The following is a 22,168-nucleotide window of genomic DNA, read 5'->3' on the forward strand; positions in this document are numbered from 1 at the left end:
AGTAAGTGCTGAAACTATCAGTTGTTTTAAAAAATGATTAGACAACTTTATGGATGGGGACGACAGGTGGTGATGGATACGGAGCTGCCTAGTGTAGGCCTTATGGTCTCTTGCAGTCTCCTTTATTCTTATGTTATGTTCTTATGTAGACCAAGTTGGAACCATACATGTATTTAAGGCTAAGTACAATAAATTGGAGAATAGGAGACTGGACTCTATGTGCATTGCTTTTCTGTGTACTAAAATTAGGGAAAAAAACATACACACTTTAAAGAGATCATGGATCAACAAAGAAGAGACAGCTTAGAAGAATTAAGTCAAGGTCATTAAAAAAAAAAAAAAAAAGTAAGACTAAGAGAATCTCTTATCAGAGATGTAGTTGATATGACTAGGTGCATCTTACTCTTTGGTTGTCAAAAAGAACACATCACTTCACAGAAGTTACACCAAGAACAAGAGATGCAAATTATTAGAGATGTTACCTCAATAACTCTAGAGAAGGACTTGGATGTAAGAGACCAGACTGATAGCATGTGTAGGTCAGTAAAGAGGAATGGTGCATATCCAATTAAAATGAAATTCAAGTCACAAGTCATGGCAAATGAAGTGATCAGCAAGTCTTGGAAGTTAGCACAAGCAGAAAATTAAAAAAATATTTGGGTTAGGAAAGATGTTAACAAAGAGGAACAAAGATGCTCTTAAAGGAAGCAAAAGCCAAAAATTATGGGACAGAAGAAAACCAGCAACTTTTTTGGCGAGTTGTCAATCAGAGTTTGAGGAAATGGTTTCTAAAAATACAGGAATGCAATATTGTAAAGGAAACACTACAAGGGATAAATGACTACTTATGGATAAACGAGCCCAGTATTTTCTGTTTTATGAATACCAAACTCCCAAAAATATTTTGATCTACAGTTTGGAAACAATAGATACACCTGGAGAAGAGACAGAGAAGATAAAAAGGTTGGAGAGCAAATCTGAATAAAGGTAGGGTAATCCACCTAAAAATTAGTACTAAAGGGTAGAATATAAGAGACTTCATGGTGGTGTATGTCCCCCCAAAACAAGAGCTTGGAATGAAAGTGAATATCAAGAAATGTTATTGGACACAGCTCCCACACCAAAGATCCTAATAGCACAACTGTGCTCAAGACACCATACATCATGAAGACAAGACACCATACATCATAAAGACAATACTAACACAGAATCAACCTGACAACAGATTCAAACTGCCCCAGATGCAATCAACACACACAAGACACAGAACACCTCCTACTACTTTGCCCCACACTAACAATATCTCTTCTGAAAGTGATTTATGGTACCAGCTGGAGGCTGTTGTTCTGGAAGCCACAGGTCTTCTCCAAGAGACCAGGGACAATGGATTGATTGGATTGATTGTCCTCATCATGTAGTGAAATGCCCCTCCTAGATTTTCCAAATACACACACATGGGGATGGAACCCAACAAGCATTGCTCCTTTCCTGTATACTACAATTAGGTACATACATACATACACACACACACTTCTTGATGCTGAAAGATACAAAGATGGGTCACCACAAGCATAGCTCCCTTCCCATATAATACAACTAGGTAAATACACAGAGTGCTGGATACCTGGAATAATTTAGATAAAGAAACAGTGTGTACAAACACTATTCAAGATTGTAAGAAAAATCTTGATGCTGAAAGATACAAAGACGGGTCACCACAAGCACAGCTCCCTCCCCATATAATACAACTAGGTAAATACACACACACACACACACACACACAGAGGGGAAAGGGGGGGGAGGCAGATATAGAATGGGAGGATGGAAGCAAAGAAGAAAAGGGAGGATGTCTCATTCCATTCTAAAGAATGTACCTGCCAGCCATTTAACCATAACCAACCAACCAAAAAATAAAGGTCTTGACAACAAACTATTTCAGCAAACTCACATTAATGTGTTTCATTTGACTACAAGAAGGAACACTGGGAGGAAGGAAGGAAAGTCTTTAAAACAAAATAGAAAAAAAAATTAGTGCTAATAAAGGAAAAAATGAATACTTCCCAGAATAAGCTGGATGAATTAAATCTTCAGACTTTGGCATTCCTAGTATGTGGAAAGAGATCTATCTACATCAGTCCAGGTTCAAGGATGGATTAATAGAAGATGGCCTCCATTTCCTAGTTGCTGGGCTAATCATTAGGCATTTCATTATCTCAAAGGCTCATATCCCAAGTGCCAATGTCTTAGACCGTTATGACACATCTGATAAAAGGGGCTGGCAACAAAGACACTAGTTTTTGAGCTGATGAAGTCTGATAATGATTCATGGACTAATGAAATGGGGACTTTATGTAAGCATCTAATTTAAAAGCTGATCAAACATCTATTTCCTGGACAACTGAAACAGGGTCCAATTCCAACAAGCTCCTGATAGCTTCTTGCGCTACAGATATTAATGAAAGACAAGGTTGATCGATTTATAAAATATGAAAGCCTTTCTTGGAAAGGATATGAACTTAGGAGCTGAAGTACTCCTTTATAGACTATATTCTGTGGTACACCACACCTACATCCTTCTTTTGACTGCCTTCCTAAATCTAAAGCAGAGGTTCAGCTTTGCATTCTTTGGCTGTAGTTAAAGGCTATATCAAATTCTCAATATTTCAAATTCAAAAAGAGAATATGGCTTTCCACTTTTGTTTGGTGTCTACATATTTCATGTAGCTACAAGCTTATTTCCTTTTTGCTAAAAAAAAAAAAAAAAAAAAAAATAATAATAATAATAATAATAATAATAATAATAATAATAAAAATAAGATAAAATAAAATAAAATAAATAAATAAAATAATTATATATTGGTCAAAATTTTTGGCTGAGCATGACAATACAAAACCAAACCCCTGGACTCTGAGCCAGGTGAAGACTGTGGACTTCCATGATTCTCTTGTACATGTCCTTGACGACAATCAATTTCCTCTATAATATTTGAATTAATGCCAGCCTGAGAGATGGTGTTGGCAGACAAACAAACATCATGATATCTATACATGTGCCAGTTATTATCAATGCTCTTGTTAATTACTCTACTTTTACTTTTCATCCCAATTATGTTCTCATCTCCAACTACACTCTCAATTTTTCTTTGCCTAATGTTCTTAGTACTGGTTTGAATTCTGCCACTGTTACTATTGCTTTTGGTGTTGCACATGCTGCTGCTGCTGCTGATTCCTTTAATGTTATTTTTACTGCTGCTGTTGTTTTTGTTGCTACTGATTTTTCTAGTGCCATGGTGTCTATTCAAGAGTTCTTTTATATGAAAATTTTTATTTTTTTTAATGTCAACATCATTAAAATAATTAATGTGGCTGATATTGCCAAAACTGTCTCTGTTGTTATTCCAGGCATCTTGATAGATTTTATAGTTGTCGTATCCCGAGCAGGTGTTGGTGACATGCCTAAATCCCAGAGTTGTGTGTTATGAGCTGGTGGAGGAGTGAAGGTTGCCCAGACCCAGTACACCTGACGTGAAGGGTGCCCCTCCTTGCTGGTTACACCCATAAGCCGCTTGCTGTGCTGCTGCCTGGGCAGCCGCTGCTGCTGCCTGTTGCTGTTGCTGCTGACTGTTGGCTGACTGGCGACCACTCTTAGGCACTGGAGGGGCAAGGTAGGGATTGGTGGACAATGTGAGCACATCATTGCGGTCCTCTTTGTGGTATGCTAAGCAGCAACGGATGAATTGCTGAAACACAAACAAAGCACAATTTAACATGATGACCATTATGCTGGAAGAAGTATCATGCATATTGGGTAAGCTTAAACTAAGTGCTATGCAAAGACAAAATATCATATACATTTCTATGTATATACCATGGCCATTACCCTTACAAGTTTGACCAGGTCAAAGTACACTTAGGAGGAAGATTAGAGAGAGAGAGAGTGAGAGAGAGAGAGAGTGAGAGAGAGAGAGAGTGAGAGAGAGAGAGTGAGAGAGAGAGAGGAGAGAGGAAAGAGAGAGGACAGAGAGAGTGAGAGAGAGGAGAGGAAAGGAGAGAGAGTGGAGAGGGAGAGAGGAAAGAGAGAGGATAGATAGATAGAGAGAGGAGAGAGAGGAGAGAGAAAATCACACCATTCCTCCAATACCAATCAATACCCTGTTTGGAATATTGGCTTCATGTTATTTTGGGGTTAAAAGCTGCTCAGTAGCATGCAACTAACACTTTAGGGTCTATATGGGGTACCCCTACAGACCAGAGCCACACATTATTTTGTGATAGAGGAAATCTCTATTCATAGAGAAATGATGATACTTTGTTATACTGCAATTGTCCCTTCGTTATGCTGTCCCCCCACTCTTAATACTGTCCTGTACCACTTCTTTGAATATTCATTTCCTTTCTTGCTCAACCCTGAGGTAGGGGAGAATACCACTGCCACTGAGTGTTCCCACTTAAGTTGTAAAAGGCAACAAAAATGGGATGGGGATAGGACTAGGCATCCTACTCTCTGTAGCCTGGGAGGAGTTTTCCAAACAGAACCCTAAGGTTTTGGTCTTTTAATGTCTGTGGATGTGGTACAAATGAGAGTAAAAGGGAGGTAAGCAGTATGTTTGTAAGAAGATGGATGGGTTGGCATTGAGTGAAACTAGGTTGAAAGGGAGAGGCGAGTTTGAGTTTGGTAGTGTAGTTGAGAGGGTGTCAGGAGTGAAGAGAGGATGAGGGAGAGGGGTGTGGCTATACTAGTATATGAAGAGATAGGTGAATGTGTGGAGTGGAAGGAGGTTTCTTCAATGTTAATGTGGATAGAGGTGAAACTGGGAAGGGAGATATGGGTTTTTGTAAGTGCATATGGGCCTGGTAGTGAGAAGTGTGTTAAAGAATGGGAGGCTTTTTGAATAGATTTAAATGAGTGCATTGTGGGTTTTGGGGGAAATGTCAATGTAGTGGTATTGGGAGATCTTAATGATAGGGTATGAGATGAACCAACCTGATGTATGGAAAGGAAAAGTGAAATAAAGGCAAGTGGAAGACCTGGAATGAGATAGATGGATAGGGTAAAAGGAACTTTGTGGTATATCATGAGAATAAGGAAGAGAATGCGAGAGATAGGCATGTGTGGAGAGATTGTGATTGTATGAATTGGTGAGTACCAAAGATGTGCTATTTGGATGAGTGAACGAGGATGGGTTTGCTGTATGGTGATACAGTGATGGTAAACCAGCTTTTGGCTGTTGTTGTTGTTGTTGTCGTTCCCTAGACTGTCTGTCCCAGTCTTTTGGCTGTTGGGCCCTAGGGTGAAGCTGTTTCTCATTGTACAGTATTTTACCTAGGCAGGGGGCAAAACAATTACGTTGCAAAAGAGTAATGAACAAACGATCAAAGAATTAGGTGACCTAAAGAGTAATGAACAAATGGTCAAAGAATTAGGCGACCTAAAGAGCGAAATTGTAATCCTAAAAAGAGAAAATGAAAGAATGAAAAATGAGGATAAAAATAAAAATGAAGAATTGAAAAAAGTCAAAGAACAATTACAAGCAGTGACCAGAACTGTGGAAGAGTCAATTAAAGAAACAGACCTGAAATAAAAAATCAATGGAAAGAAGAACAGGAAAATAAAAAAATATCCTTTAGTGAAATAGTACAAAAACAGATGGAGGAAAATAGAAAAAAGTCATTTAAAGTGATTAAAGAATAGGAAAATTGGGTGTGAGATACAGTTGACAAAGGTAAGTGCATTGTGGTCCATGGTATCCAGGAAAAACATGATATGTATAGATACCGGAGAGAAAAGGAGAAGGAAATAGCTCAGGAAATTTTGAAAGAAATACAAGATGAAGGACAAAATCTCGATAAAGAAATTGATAAAATCTACAGAATAGGCAAATATTCAAAATAAAAACAACATAGACCGCTGAAAATAAAACTAAGAACTCAAATGATAGAAGAAATATGATCAAAAGCAGTTAAATTGGCAGAAATTCAAACCTATATGGATACAAAACGAAATGAGTGATGAGGAAAGACAAAACTCTCAGAATTGAGAAAAGAACAGACGGAAAAAAAATTAGTTTTTTGGAGAACTGGACTTGAGACTGAAAAAATTGTACATAAAAAAAATGGAAACTTAAAACCAAAAAAGGAAGGATATGAAAATAAAGGTGGCATACACAAATATCAACAGCATGATCTCTGGAATCAATTAACTAAATGACTATCTAGAAAGAGAAAAACCTGACATCATGGGTATTGTGGAGACAAAACTAAAAGGAAATATATCAACAAGTATAGTGGGACAAGGTCTATACAACCACTGGGTGAAAAATAGAACAGAAAAGCAGGGAGTAGGTGTCACGATATTGACCAAAAAAGGTCTAAATGTGACAAAGATAAACGAAGGCCAAGGCAATGTAGAACTAATTATGATCAAAATTGTAAACAAAAGGATAAAAGGCAGAAAAGTTGTTGTAGTGTCTGTACCACCAAAAACACTGGCTTGGTCAGATAGCGAACATTCTAAATTACTGGGAGACACAATGAATGCAATAAATGAGTTACTAAAAGAGGATGGAAACATAGTAATCTTGGGCGATTTTAATGCAAAGGATATAATCTGGGAAGAAATAGTAAAAGGGGGAGAGGATCATTGGAGCAACATCCTACTAGATATGACCATCAAATACACCCTCACTCAATGGGTTAAGGAAAATACTAGATATAGAAACAATAAGGAACCATTGAAACTAGACTTAATATTAACCACTTCAGTACGGAACTTAAATCTCGCGGGCAGCAGCCAATGCCAGCCGTACGACGTGTCGTAATAATACTCGCATCATAAAATATAGTCACCGCTTATATCGATCGTTCTCTCTTTCACCCGCGAATTTTGAAAACCACAGAGAATGGGATTCAGGGCGCATTTGGGAGAATGTAAAAACACAGGGGTGACTACAATAAATATAATCAAGACGCCGATATGGCAGCGTCGCGAATCCACTTGCTCCTCATGACGCCTACGTGTGCGGCACCGTATGGAAGGGGTTAACTTCTGAACCAGATATTGTGAACAAAATGGAGTACAAAACACCAATTGGAAAGAGTGACCATATACTAATAGAGTTTGAATTAAAAGAACAGAACAATGTAAGTAGAAACAATAAGCATAGAGAAGGAAGATTAATGTAAAATAAAACGGATTTTGAAAAACTAAGAAAAATATTCCAAAACAAAACTGGGACAAATTTTCCAAAGAGGAAACAAAGATGGAAGACAAATGGAACATATCCAAAGAAAAGTACAAGGAAGGAATTGACAAATATGTACCAAAACAGAAACAAAAAGAAACTTATATAAAGTGTTGGTATAACAAAATGTGCAGCAAGGCTAGAGACAGAAGAGACAAAGCCTGGAAAAAATGGAAAAAAGACAAAAAAGCATCCAAATGGCAAACATATATAAAACTTAGGAACGAATATGTGAATATATGCAGGAAAGAAAAAAGAAATTATGAAAAAGATATTATAGACAAATGTAAGGATCAACCCAAACTCTTTTACAGATATATAAATGAAAAACTAAAGGATAAACACGAAATAGAGAAATTGCGTGAAGGAGATAAAGAATATATAGATGATACAGAAATGGCAGAAGTCATGATCAAACATTTCAGGTCAGTTTTTACAATTGAGAGCTCACAATTTTGGGAAGATAGAAAACAAGAAAGATCACCCAAAAATGGACGAAATGTAACACAAAAAGAAATATGAGATCAAATAAAAAACCTAGATGTCAGGAAATTGCACGGACCAGACAGAATTGCAAATTGGATACTGAAAGAGTGTATAGACGAACTGACAGACAAACTGTACAAGATAACAGACTCCTCACTCAAAGAAGGAAAGGTACCACAAGATTGGAAAAATGCAAACATAGTACCAATATACAAAGAAGGAAATAGGGAAGATCCTACAAACTTCAGACCAGTATCCCTTACAAGCACAGTAGCAAAAATATGTGAAAAAGTCATCAGAAATATATGGACCAAACACTTGGAGGAAAATAAAATAATAAGTCCTAAACAATTTGGCTTTAGACATGGAAGATCGTATACCACAAACCTAATTTGCTTTTACTCGAGATTAATTGAGATAATACAAGAAATAGATGGCTGGGTAGATTGCACCTTCTTGGATTTGCAGAAGGCGTTCAATAAGTGGGACAGAAGAGAAACAAGAGGACATGAAAAGAAACTAATGAAAGACACTTATAGAAGAGACCTGAAAAAGAATAGCTTCCCACATAGTGATTGATGTCTGGAACAAACTGAACAGAGAAACAGTGAATGCCAAAACTATACATGATTTTAAGAATAAACTGGATGCGGAGAGGTATGAAAATGGGTCACTACGAGCATAGCTCTCGTCCCGTAAAATACAACTAGGTAAATACATACGTACATACACCAACAAATCTCCCCCCCCCTTACAAGGGATGTAGCCAAAAACAAAAGCATAAAATCCACTGCCACCAATTGCATCCCCACATACTCCACTCCCATTCACTCCCCCTCCCTCACTCTTCTGACCAAGTGCCCTAGGTCAGAAGCAATGTAGCATGACACAGCATATCCACTGCAAGGCCGCTTCATTTAATTGGTGACCCTCCCCTATCCGTCCACTCATGCAGAAAAAGAAAAGATGGGGAGAAATCCACTTGAGTTGCATCAAAATATCATTCACACATACTCCTTCACCACCCCCATCCTCACCCACTCCCTTCCATACATCACAGCATCATCCATACTCAACCATTTTCCACTCACCCCATCTTCTGTCTTCTCCCTTCCTTCCTTCCTCAACAGACATTCCCCTCCTTCCACACCTCTTTTACTAATCTTTCTTCACTCCTTCACTCATTCTTTCCATGTGTCCAAACCATCCCAATACTCTTTCATCAACTCCCTTTTCACCCCTGCTCTCCTCACCTCTTTCCTTACTCCAGCCTAATCACCCCTACCATACTTCACATGCATTTCATTTCAAAAACATTTAAACTCTTCCCATCTCTGTTCTATGTTTCTGCCCCATACAATGCTGTCAGCACAATCACTCCTTCAAATTAAAACCCTTGATGTCAGAAAATCACATGGCCCAGACGGAATTGCAAACTGGATACTGAAGGAGTGTATGGAGGAATTAACTGACAAAATATACAATATAATTAAATCCTCACTTAAAGAAGGAAAAGTACCATTGGACTGGAAAAAGGCAAACATTGTACCAATTTATAAGGGAGGTGATAAAGAAGATCCATCTAACTACAGACCGGTCTCACTAACAAGCACAATAGCAAAAATTTGTGAAAGAGTTGTCAAAAACAGATGGGTTAAATACCTGGAAGAAAAATCTATACTGAACCCAAATCAATTTGGATTCAGAAAAGGGAGATCATGTACAACAAATCTGATCTGATTTTACTCAAGATCAGTAGACATAATACAAGAAAGAGATGGATGGGCGGACTGTGCTTTTCTGGACCTGCAAAAGGCATTCGATAAGGTACCTCATAGGAAACTAATAAATAAGATAGAGTCAAAGGGTGGCATCAGAGGAAAATTATTGGATTGGATGAAAGACTTCCTGATTGGGAGGAAAATGAGAGTTGTAATTAGAGAAAAATTCTCCAACTGGGAAGAAGTAAAAAGCGGTGTCCCGCAAGGATCAGTACTGTCCCTGATCATATTCGCCATATACATTAATGACATGAATGAAGGCGTGGAGTGCTATAAATATTTTTTTGCAGATGATGCAAAATTACTAAGAAGGTAAAAACGGAAGAGGACTGCAACTCATTGCAACAAGATCTGGACACGATATGGAATTGGACTCAAAAGTAGGAAGTGAAATTTAATATAAAGAAATGCAGTATAATGGAATTTGGAAAGAGTAAAAACAGAATATCAAAAGATTACAGAATTGGGGAAGAAAAAATAAAAAAGCAAACTCTGAAAAAGATCTTGGAGTGATGATTGGAAAGGACATGAAACCAGATAAGCATATAGATAAAATATTCAAAGAAACCTACAATTTATTGAGGTCAATCAAAGTGGCATTTACTTATATGGATGAAGAAATGCTAAAGAAAATACTAACTACACTAGTAAGACCAAAACTTGAGTACGCAGCATCACTTTGGACACCCAGTACCAAAAAGAATATTAAGAAACTAGAAAGATTACAGAGCGACAACCAAACTAGCACCGACTCTCGCCGAACTAACATATGAGCAAAGACTATCCAAACTGAACCTACCAACTCTGGAACAAAGAAGAGAAAGGGATTTGCTGACTATCTACAGAATAATGAAAGGAATGGAAGTTTTAGACAGGAACGACCTGTTAGTGTGGGACAACAGTAAAACGAGAGGACACGGAAAAAAAAACTGAAAAATGATAGTTATAGAAAAAACTTGAAAAGGAACAGTTACCCACACAGAGCGATTAATACATGGAACAAATTAAGACAACAAAACAGTATGTGCAAACACTATACAAGATTTTAAGATAAAACTTGATGCGGAGAGATACAAAGACGGGTCACCACGAGCATAGCTCCCCTCCCGTATATTACAACTAGGTAAATACACACACACAGTGCCAGTCGAACGAATCGGATGTGCCTGAGAATGCTCCGCGAGCTAGTGCTAAATCTAGTGATTCTTCAACCAAAATATGGCAATTTACCTAGTTGTAAACAGTTCGAAGGGTGACAATGATGAGTGGAACCGTGATGTGGCAGTGATTTAAGTTTAACAATAAAAAAAAGAAGAAAAAAAAAGGGAAATGGATAAAATGGATGATAAACCGACATACGCTGAGACAACCAAAAGACGATTAGATATGAGTAAGTATGAAACGCCTTTGGGAGTGGTTAGAAAAAAATTGTAATATTGATAGTCCTAGATATAAAGACCGAGTCATTCCATGGAATCAGAACAAAAAGAGGTATGTTCCTCAAAAGCATACTAATAAACCAAGAAATTTTTTAAATGAAAAGGGATATTGTTGAATGGAAAAGGGAACATAACCAATTACACAAAGTGAGTGAATTGAGGAAGGAAAATGCACTATTAAGGAAATGGAAGAAATGAAAAAGGAACTGGCTAAAGTAAAAAAATAATAATGAAAAGATGACAAGTGATGACACAAATATAAAGGAAACTTTCTTGAGGGAAGTTATTGGGAAGATACTAATAGAGGCAGGCAAAGTTGGTGAGAATATAAAAAAATCATACATGATGCAAATAAAAAACCAAATGAAAGACAAGGAAAAAAAATACTATTTAATTGGTCAAAGAACAAATGAACAAAAGTACAAAGGACACGGTGATAGAAGTAATAAAGGAAAAGAGAGATTGGCTAAGAGACACATTAGACAAAAAAAAAGAAAAAAAAAAAAGGATATTGTATCTATGGTATCAAAGAGAAACATGGACTAATATGGTTCCAAAGGGTAAAAAGAGAAGAATACAGTGACAGATATACCAAAAAAGAAATACAGGAGGAGTCACAAGGACTTGGAAAGGGGAGAGAAGAAATCTACAGGATGGGGAAATATTCTGAAGAGAAGAATTGACTTAATTCGCATAGGATAGCAGAAAAAATATTAACATAGGAAAACTAGCAAAAAGTAAAAACTACAAAAGTTTATGGATAAAAAAGGAACTAAGTGATAAGGAAAAAGAAAAAGAAAAAACACTTAAAGAGGATGCTAAGAAAAAGAACAGAAAACGAAAGTTTTTTTTTTTTTGAGAGTGATGGACTTGAGACTGAGGAAATGGTACATAAGGGAAAAGGAAATGCAGGAGCAAGAAGAAAAGGAGGAAGAAAAAAAAAATAAGATAACATATACCAAAATAGATGGATTGATATCAGGAATAGATGAATTGAATGACTATCTGGAACAAGAAAAACCAAATATAATGGGGATTGTGGAGACAAAATTGAAAGGATAACTACCACCAAATAGTATAGGCCAAGGATTATATAATTGTTGGTTCAGAAATAGAGAAACAAAGCAGGGTGGAGGAGTCATGTTGCTAACCAAGAAAGGCCTAAATGCAACAAAAATCACAGGAGAGAAATATGTGGAGTTGATTTTGAAAAGAGTTGAGGATAGAGATATGAAAAATAGAAAGTATGCAGTGATTTATGTCCTGCCTCAAACCCCATGGAATGAAAGTGAACACTCCAAAATGTTGGAAGACACAAGAAAAACACTAGATGAAATACTAAAGAAAAAAATCTGGTAATTATGGGTGATTTTAACTTGAAAAAAATATGTTGGGAGGAAATGACTGTGAAAGGTGGAGAAGATCACTGGGGAAACATATTCCTAGAAATGACCATTAATTACACATTGACACAATGGGTCAAGGAAAATACCACATATAGAAATAACGATGAACCCTCAAATTTGAATTTAATATTCACATCAGAACCCAAACTTGTGGATAAAATCAAATACAAGACACCAATTGGAAAAAGTGATCACATACTACTAGAACTAGAATTAAATGAAGAAACAAATATAGAAATTCACGAAAAACACAGAAAAGGAAGATTAATGTATAACAAAACAGATTTTGGGAAACTTGGAAAATTCTTTCAAGAAGCAAATTGGAAAAAAATTAATAATGAAGAAACAAAGGTTGAAGAGAAATGGACAGTTTGGAAGGAAATCTATAATACATACATACATACATATAACAAAGACTTTTTTCCCCTTACAATGGTGGTAGCCAAAAATAAAAAAGGCATAAAAACCATTCCCACCCATTCCATCCCTACATACACTCCAGTCCCCTCCACCCCTACCATCCCTCTTTATCTTGGCACCTCCTGGATGACAGATCATCCCTGCACCTTGTCCACTGCCCTGGGTATGAGGCAGTGTTGCAAGACACAGCACATCCACAGCAAGGCCGCTTCATTAATCTGGCGACTCCCCCTCTCCATCCCCTCATGCACAAAAGGAGAAGACGGGGAGAAATCCCTTCGGGCTGTGTCAAATTTTTCTCACACATACTACCTCACCCCTCAACCCCCCCACCCATTCCACCTCATGCATCACAACATCATCCATATACAACCATTCTCCATTCACCCGTCTTCTGCCCTCTCCCGCCCTTCCTCAACAGACATTCCCCTCTTCCCCAAAGACCCTTTCACCCCATCCATCCATCTCATCCTAGGTCACCCCTTAATGTTCACTCACTACACATCTGCCTTCCATACCTCTTTTACTAGTCTTTCTTCACTTATTCTTTCCATGTGTACAAACCATCCAAATATTCTTTAATCCACCCTATCTCCTCATTTCTCATTCTATCCAGCCTAGTAATCCCTATCATACTTCTCAGACACCTCATCTCAAAAACATTCAAACTCCTTCTCTTATGTTCCATGTTTCTGCCCCATACAGTGCTGTTGGCACAATCACTCCTTCATACAATCTCCTCTTAGCCTCCATTCCAATGTCTATTCCTCATTACACTTTTTAATCCACCAAGGCATTTACTCGCTTCTTTCATTCTACATTCTACCTCCACCTCCACTCCACCTTTTCCTGCCACATTCGCACCCAATTATCTAAAACTATCCACTTCTTCCAGTCACTCTCCCTTAATGCTCACTTCCAGTCTGTTGCCACTTTCACCCCTTGTACATCTCATCACCTTACTTTTTCCCACATTTATCAACTTTCTTCTTTCACACACTCTCCCAAACTCTGTCACCAACTTTCTCAATCCCTCCTCTGATCCTGCTACAGGCACAGTGTAGTCTGCAAACAACAGCTGGCTCACCTCCCACTTTTCTCTATTTTCTTTAAACATCTCCAATCCCTGACCCACTACCCTTGCATTTACCTCTTGCACCACCCCATCCATATATAAATTGAACAGCCAGGGCGACATAACACATCTCTGACGAAGTCCCACCTTTACCTCAAACCACTCACTCTCTCCATTTTTAATCCTGACACATGCTCTACTACTCTCTTGGAAGCTCCTAGCTTTCCTCCTATCCCTTATATCTGCAAGACCTCCCACAGTGCCTTCCTCTCTACCCTGTCATAAGCCTTTTCCAGATACATAAAAGCCCAAAAAACATCCTTACCTTTTCCTATAGCTTTTGCACATATCTGTCTTACCACAAAAATCTGATCTACGCAACCTCTTCCTGTCCTAAATCCACACTGTTCGTTGCCAATTACTCCCTCTGTTCCTCTCCTCATCCTCTAAATCAAGATCCTCCCTTAAGCCTTCCCAACTACACTTAACAAGCTAATCCCTCTGAAACTACTATACTCACACTTGTCCCCTTTTCCTTGCAAAGTGGAACTATACAAGCACTCCTCCAGTCCTCCGGTACACTACCCTCTCTCCAGCAAACATTAAATAACCTCACCAGCCAGTCCACCATCACTGTACCTTCTTTTTTTAGACATTCTGCATGGCATCCATCCAGACCAGGTGCCTTACATGCTCTCATCATCTTAACAACTGCCTTCTCTTCATCCTTCCTTATTTCTCCTCCATTTTCCTCACTCATCACTCTCACTTTCTTAGCACTTCCAACTGCAACTATCTTTCCCTCCCTATCCTCCTTCACATTTAGCAACTCCCTAAAATATTGTGCCCATCTTCCCCTTACTGCCTTCTCTTCCATTATCATCTCTCCATCTGCACCTTTTACCTTTTCTTCTCTACTTGATTCGCCTCCTCTTCCTCTCTTAATTTCTTTCCAAAACATCTTTTTATTACTTTCAAAATTTTCTGTCATACTCTTACCCCATTTCACATCTGTTCTCCTCTTTGCCTCCTTCACCTTGTGCTTTACTTCTCTTCTCTTTTCTTTGTAGCTCTTATATGACTCCCTCGTCCTATTTTGTAACCAATCTGTGAAAGCTCACTTCTTCTCTTTTACAACCTTCTTTGTTTCCTCATCCCACCATTCACTACTCTTCCTTCTATTTCCTCCCGTCCTTCTTGTCCCACACACCATCTTTGCACACCTTGTGACTCCCTCCTTGAACCATCCCCATTCCTCCTCCACTCCTAGCTCTACTCTATCCTTCACTCCCTCCCTCTCCTCTCTCAACTTCTTCTTGTACTCCTTCTCCTTTTCCTTTTCATTTAAAGAGTTCACGCTAAGCACCTCCCTACCTTTTGTCCTTTTCCTCTTTCTCCATCTATCCTCCACTCTCAACTTACCTTCCACCAAAAAATGATCAGATATTCCCCCACTCTCTCCCCTTAGCACATGTACATCCTTGACCCCTTCGATACGATGACGCCTACGTAGGCGTCATGAGGAGCAAATGGGTACGCGAGGATGCCGATGTCGGCGTCTTGATTATATATATTGTAGTTGTACCTGCGTGACCCCCATACTCTGTAAACTGGCTTCATCATATTTTCTATGGTTATCAAAATTCACGGGTGAAAGAGAGCGAGCAATACAGCGGTAACTTTATTTTCTATAATGCGAGTATTATGACGCAACATTGCACATCTGGCAGCTAATGCTGCCCACGAGATTTTGGCCCGTATTGAAGGGGTTCACTCTTCCTATCTCCTATCTACCACTACATAGTCCATTAACGCTCTATCTACCACCCTTCCATCCACTACCCTCTCCCATGTGTACTTATGCTTGACTTTCTTCTGAAACATTGTATTTGCTATCATCAACTCTCTTTCTAGACACATCTCCACAATCAACTCTCCACTACAATTCTTTCCTAAAACTCCACATTTCCCAACCACTCCATCAATTGGTTCATTTCCTACCCTAGCATTAAGGTCTCCCAATACTACTACATTGACATTCCTCCCAAATCCCTCTATGCACTCATTTAAATCTATCCAAAAAGCCTCCCTTTCTTTTACACTCTTCTCACTACCAGGCCCATATGCACTTACAAAAACTCACATCTCCTTTCCCAGTTTCACCTTCATCCACTTATCCTTGAAGAAACCTCCTACCACTCCACTACATGTTTACCTATCTCTTCACTTACTAGTATAGCCACCCCTTCTCTCCCTCACCCTCTCTTCACTCCTGAGAACCTCCCAACTAAACTCACAAACTCACACTCGCCCTTCCCTCTCAACTTAGTTTCGCTCAAAGCCAACACATCATCATTCTTCTCACAAACATACTATCTATCTTTTCCATTTTACTCTAATTTGTACCACATCCATGCACATTATAAGACCCAAACCTTAGGGTGTTGGTTGGAAAACTCCTAGACCCTCTTATGCCTTTACTTTTTTTAGGAATGTCCCCTGTGGGGCTACAGGGAGAAGGATGCCTGGTCCCAATCCCCATCCCGCTTTTCTTGCCTCTTATGATCCAAATAGGAATACTTGGTGGCAGCATTCTTTTCCCCCTCACCACAGAGTAGGCAAAACAAGGAAATGAAATTCAGAGAAATGGTGCAGGACAGCAACAAGGGGTTGGGAGACAGCATAACAGAGGGACAGTAGCAGTATAATAATAGTTTCATCATTTCTCTATGAGCAGAGTCCTCCTCTATCACAAACAAAATTATGTGTGGCTCTGGTCTGTAGGGGCACCCAATATAGACCCTAAAGTATCAACTGCATGCTACTTTACCATAACAACATGCAGCCAATACCCCAGATGGTGACATTCAAGGAAAATTATTGGAATGGATGGAAGATTTCTTGACTGGGAGAAAAATGAGGGTAGTAATTAGAGACAAATACTCGACCTGGAAATAAATGATAAGTGGAGTCCCACAAGGTTCGGTATTGACTCCGATTATGTTTACCATATATATAAATGACATGGATGAAGGTGTGTTATGTTATATGAACTCTCGTGCACATGATGCAAAAATATTAAAGAAAATAAGTATAGAGGAAGATTGTGAATCACTACAGTAAGACCTATATAAAATATGGAAATGGAGTGAAAAGTGGGAAGTGAACTTTAACATCAAGAAATGTAGTATAATAGAGGTTGGAAAAAGTACATACATACATACATACATATACCAAGGCTTTTTCCCCCTTCCAAGGGAGGTAGCCACAAAAGGAAAGGCATAAAAACACTCCCACCCATTTCATCCCTAAATACACTCCACACCCCTCCCACCCTTCCTCTCATCTCAGCACCTCCTGGATGACGGGTCATCCCTGAACCCTGCCCACCGCCCTGGGTCAGAAGCAGTGTCGCAAGACACAGTACATCCACAGCAAGGCCGCTTCATTTAATCGGCGACCCCCCCTCTCCGTCCCCCTTTGCATATAAGGAGAGGACGGGGAGAAATCCCTTCGGGCTGCGTCAAAATTTACTCACACATACTACCCCACCCCCCCGCCTATTCCTCCTCATGCAGTCACAACATCATCCATATACAACCATTCTCCACTCACCTCTGTCTTCCGTCCTCTCCCTTCCTTCCTCAACAGACATTCCCCTCTTCCCCAAAGCCCCCTTCACCCCATCCATCCACCTCATCCTAGGATGTCCCCTCATGTTCACTCCCTCCACATCTGCCTTCCATACCTCTTTTACTAGTCTTTCTTCACTCATTCTTTCCATGTGTCCAAACCATCCTAATATTCTTTCATCAACCCTCTCTCCCAAATCCTTTTTCACCCCTGTTCTCCTCCTCACCTCCTCATTTCTCACTCTATCTAGCCTAGTAACCCCCACCATACTTCTCAGACACCTCATCTCAAACACATTCAAACTCCTTCTCTCTTCTTCTCTTATGTTCCACGTTTCTGCCCCATACAGTGCTGTTGGCACAATCACTCCTTCATACAGTCTCCTCTTCGCATTCATTCCCAAATGTCTATTTCTCATTACACTCTTTAAACCACCAAGGCATTTACTCGCTTCTCTCAATCTACATTCTACCTCCACCTTCACTCCACCTTTTCCTGCTACACTTGCACACAAGTATCTAAAACTATCCACTTCCTCCAGTCGCTCTCCCTTAATGTTCACTTCCAGTCTACTGCCACTTTCACCCCTTGTACATCTCATCACCTTACTTTTACCCACATTTATCTTTAGCTTTCTTCTATCACATACTCTCCCAAACTCTGCCACCAGCTTCCTCAATCCCTCCTCTGACCCTGCCACAAGCGCAGTGTCGTCCGCAAACAACAGCTGGCTCACCTCCCACTTTTCTCCATTTTCTTTAACCATCTCCAATCCCTGACTCCCTACCCTAGCATTTACCTCTCGCACCACCCCATCCATGTATAAGTTGAACAGCCAGGGCGACATAACGCATCCTTGACGAAGTCCCACCTTTACTTCAAACCACTCACTCTCTCCATTTCCAATCCTAACACATGCTCTACTACTCACATAAAAACTCTTGACAGCTCCCAAAAGCTTTCCTCCTATCCCATAAATCTGCATAACCTCCCACAGTGCCTTTCTGTCTACCCTATCATAGGCCTTTTCCAGATCCATAAAAGCCCAAAAAACATCCTTCCCCTTTCCTATAGCTTTCTCACATATCTGTCTTACCACAAAGATCTGATCTACACAACCTCTACCCGTCCTAAATCCACACTGTTCCTCACCAATTACTCCTTCTGTTCCTCTCCTAATCCTCTCAATTAAGATTCTCCCATAAGCCTTCCCTACTACACTCAACAGGCTAATCCCTCTGAAATTACTACATTCACACTTGTCCCCTTTTCCCTTGTAAAGAGGAACTATACAGGCACTACTCCAGTCCTCCGGTACTTTACCCTCTCTCCAGCAAACATTAAATAATCTCACCAACCAGTCCACCATCACTGAACCTCCCTTTTTCAGACATTCTGCATGACATCCATCCAGACCAGGTGCCTTACCTGCTTTCATCATCTTTACAACTGCCTTCACCTCATCCTTCCTTATTTCTCCTCCGTTCTCCTCACTCATCACTCTCATTTTCTTCGTATTTCCCACTGCAGCTATCTTTCCTTCCCTATCCTCCTTCACATTTAGCAACTCCCTAAAATATTCTGCCCATCTTCCCCTCACTGCCATCTCTTCCATTATCAACTCTCCATCTGTACCTTTTACCTTTTCTTCCCTACTTGATTCGCCTCCTCTTCCTCTCTTAATTTCTTTCCAAAACATCTTTTTATTACTTTCAAAATTTTCTGTCATACTCCTACCCCATTTCACATCTGCTCTCTTCTTTGCCTCCTTTACCTTTTTGCTTTACTGAGGAAATACAAAATTGGTGCAGAGGAATGAAAAAAGTGAGCTCGAAAAGGACCTAGGAGTAATTATCAGCAAAGACATGAGACCAGACAAGCTTATCATATAAGTAGCTGGAGAAACTTTCAATTTACTAAGGTCAGTGTAAAAGGCTTTTGACTATTTGGACAAGGAAATGGTAAAGAAAATATTAGTAACACTGATAAGACCAAGATTAGAGTATGCTGTGACACTATGGACACCCTGTACTAAACAGAATATGAAGACATTAGAAAGAATACAAAGGGCAACAACAAAGATGGTACCAACACTCTCCAAATTGACATATGAATAAAGATTGTCCAAATTGGAACTGCCAACCCTGGAACAAATAGAAAGAGATCTACTATTTACAGAAATATGAAAGGAATGAAAGTCCTAGATGGAGATGATTTATCAAAGCAGGTGAAAAGGAAAATTAGAGGTCATGAAAGGAAATTCAAAAAGGATAGTTATACAAGAGATCTGAAAAAAAAAAAAAAAAAAAAAGCTTCCCACACAGAGTGGTGAATATCTGGAATAAACTGGATGAGGCAACAGTGTGTGCAAATACTATTCAACAATTCAAGAATGAACTTGATGCTGAAAGATACAAAGACATGTCACTACAAGCATAGCTCCCTTCCCATATAATTCAACTAGGAATATACAATCTCCTCTTAGCATCCATTCCCAAATGTCAATTTCTATTTACACTTTTTAATCCCCTCAGGCATTTTCTTGCTTCTCTCAATCACCTCCACCTCCACTCCTCCCTTTCCTGCTACATTCGCCCCTAAGTATCTAAAGTTGTCCACTTCCTCCAGTCTCTCTCCCTTAAGCCCTTCCATACAATGATGCATACGTAGGCATCATGAGGCACAAGTGGGTATATGAGGATACGCACTGGTGTCTTGATTATATTTATTTTGTAGTTATAGCTGAGTGACTCCCAAATTCTGTGAACTGGCTTGATCATATTTTCTGAGGTTATTAATATTTAGAGTGAGAGAGAATAAGTAATACAGCTGTAACTTTATATTTTATAATGCAAGTATTGTGATGCATCATTGAATCATTGTACATCAGGCAGCTGATGCTGCCCATGTGAATTAAACTAATATTGAAGAGGTTAATATACTCACTTTCAACTTGATGCCATATTCTCCCCTTGTACGTCTCATCACCTTACTTTTACCCACATTTATTTTCAACTTCCTTCTTTTGCACACCTTCCCAAACTCTGTCACCAACTTCCTTAATCCCTCCTCTGATCCTGCTACAAGTGCAGCAAACAACAATTGCAGGCTTATCTTCCATTTTTCTCCATTTTCTTTAACCATCTCCAATCCCTGGCCCATTACCCTTGCATTTTCCTTTTGCACCACCCCATCCATGTATGAATTGAACAGCCAAGACAACATAACACATCCCTGGCAAAGTCCCACCTATACCTCTCTCCATTTCTAATTCTAACACAGGCTCTACTACTATCGTAAAAACTTACTGCCCTAAATAGGTTTACTCCTGTCCCATATACCAGCAATACCTCCCACAGTGTCTTCCTGTCTACCCTGTTGTAAGCCTTTTCCAAATCCATACAAGTCCAAAAAACATCCTTACCTCTTCCTAAAGTGTTCTCGCATATCTGCCTTACCACAAAAATCTGATCCAAACAACCCCTACCTGACCTAAACTCTCACTGTTCCTCACCAATTACTCCCTCTGTTCCTCTCCTAATCCTCTCAATGAATAACCTACCATAAGCCTTCTCAATTACACTCAACAAACTGATCCCTCTGAAACCACTACACTCACACTTGTCCCTTTTTTCCTTGTAAAACAAAACTGTACATGCACTCCTCAGTCACTCTTTTTTAGACAAACATTAAACAACCTCACCAGCCAGTCCATCACTGTAACTCCCTTTTTTAGAAACTCCACATGACACCCATCCAACCTTATTTGCTACATACATATACCAAGGCTTTTTCCCCCTTACAAGGGAGGTAGCCAAAAAGGAAAAGGCATAAAATCACTCCCACCCATTCCATCCCCGAATACACTCCACACCCCTCCATCCCCGCTCCCATCTTAGCACCTCCTGGATGACGGGTCATCCCTGCACCTTGTCCACTGCCCTGGGTCAGAAGCAGTGTCGCAAGACATCTTTTTATTACTTTCAAAGTTTTCTGTCATACTTTACCCCATTTCACATCTGCCCTCCTTTATATTACACTTCTCTTTGTACTTCTCATTTGATTCTCATCCTATTTTGTAACCAATCTGTGAATGCTTATTTCTTCTCTTTTACAACCTTTTTTGCTTCCTCATCCCTCCACTCACTACCCTTCCTTCTATTTCCTCCTTGTTCCACACACCATCTTTGCAAACCTTGTGGCTCCCTCCTTGAACCATCCTCATTCATCCTCAAGTCCTAGTTCTACTTTATCCATCATTCCCTCCCACAGCTTCTTCTTGTACTCCTTTTCTTTCTCATATGTAAAAGGTAGATTGAGAGAAGTGAATAAATGCTTTGGTGGATTAAAAAGTGTAATGAGAAATAGACATTTGGGAATGGATGCTAAGAGGAGACTGTATGAAGGAGTGATTGTGCCAACAGCACTGTATGGGGCAGAAACATGGAACATAAGAGAGGAAGAGAGAAGGAGTTTTAATATGTTTGAGATGAGGTGTCTGAGAAGCATGATAGGGGTTACTAGGCTGGATAGAGTGAGAAATGAGGAGGTGAGGAGAACAGGTGGAAAGGGACTTGGGATATAGGGTGTTTGAGAGAGTATTGGGATGGTTTGGACACATGGAAAGAATGAGTGAAGACTAGTAAAAGAGGTGTGGAAGGCTGATGTGGGAGGAGTGAACATGTGG

General features: G+C 39.4%; 1 protein-coding gene across 8 annotated transcripts in view; it reads right to left on the bottom strand.

The window, feature by feature from the left end:
* Window positions 1-710: 710 nt before the first annotated feature.
* The window catches only part of Tlk (Tousled-like kinase), a 474,415-nt gene continuing 452,957 nt past the window's right edge, over window positions 711-22,168 (bottom strand). For all 8 annotated transcript variants that reach the window (XM_076205681.1, XM_076205685.1, XM_076205686.1 and 5 more), the window contains one exon: window positions 711-3,740. In XM_076205681.1, the coding sequence (XP_076061796.1) occupies window positions 3,477-3,740 (264 nt within the window). In that variant the 3' untranslated portion in view covers window positions 711-3,476. The remainder of the gene's footprint in view (window positions 3,741-22,168) is intronic.

This window comes from Oratosquilla oratoria, chromosome 22, assembly GCF_046742065.1.
Source record: "Oratosquilla oratoria isolate Oo_2021 chromosome 22, ASM4674206v1, whole genome shotgun sequence".
Lineage (NCBI taxonomy): Eukaryota > Metazoa > Arthropoda > Malacostraca > Stomatopoda > Squillidae > Oratosquilla > Oratosquilla oratoria.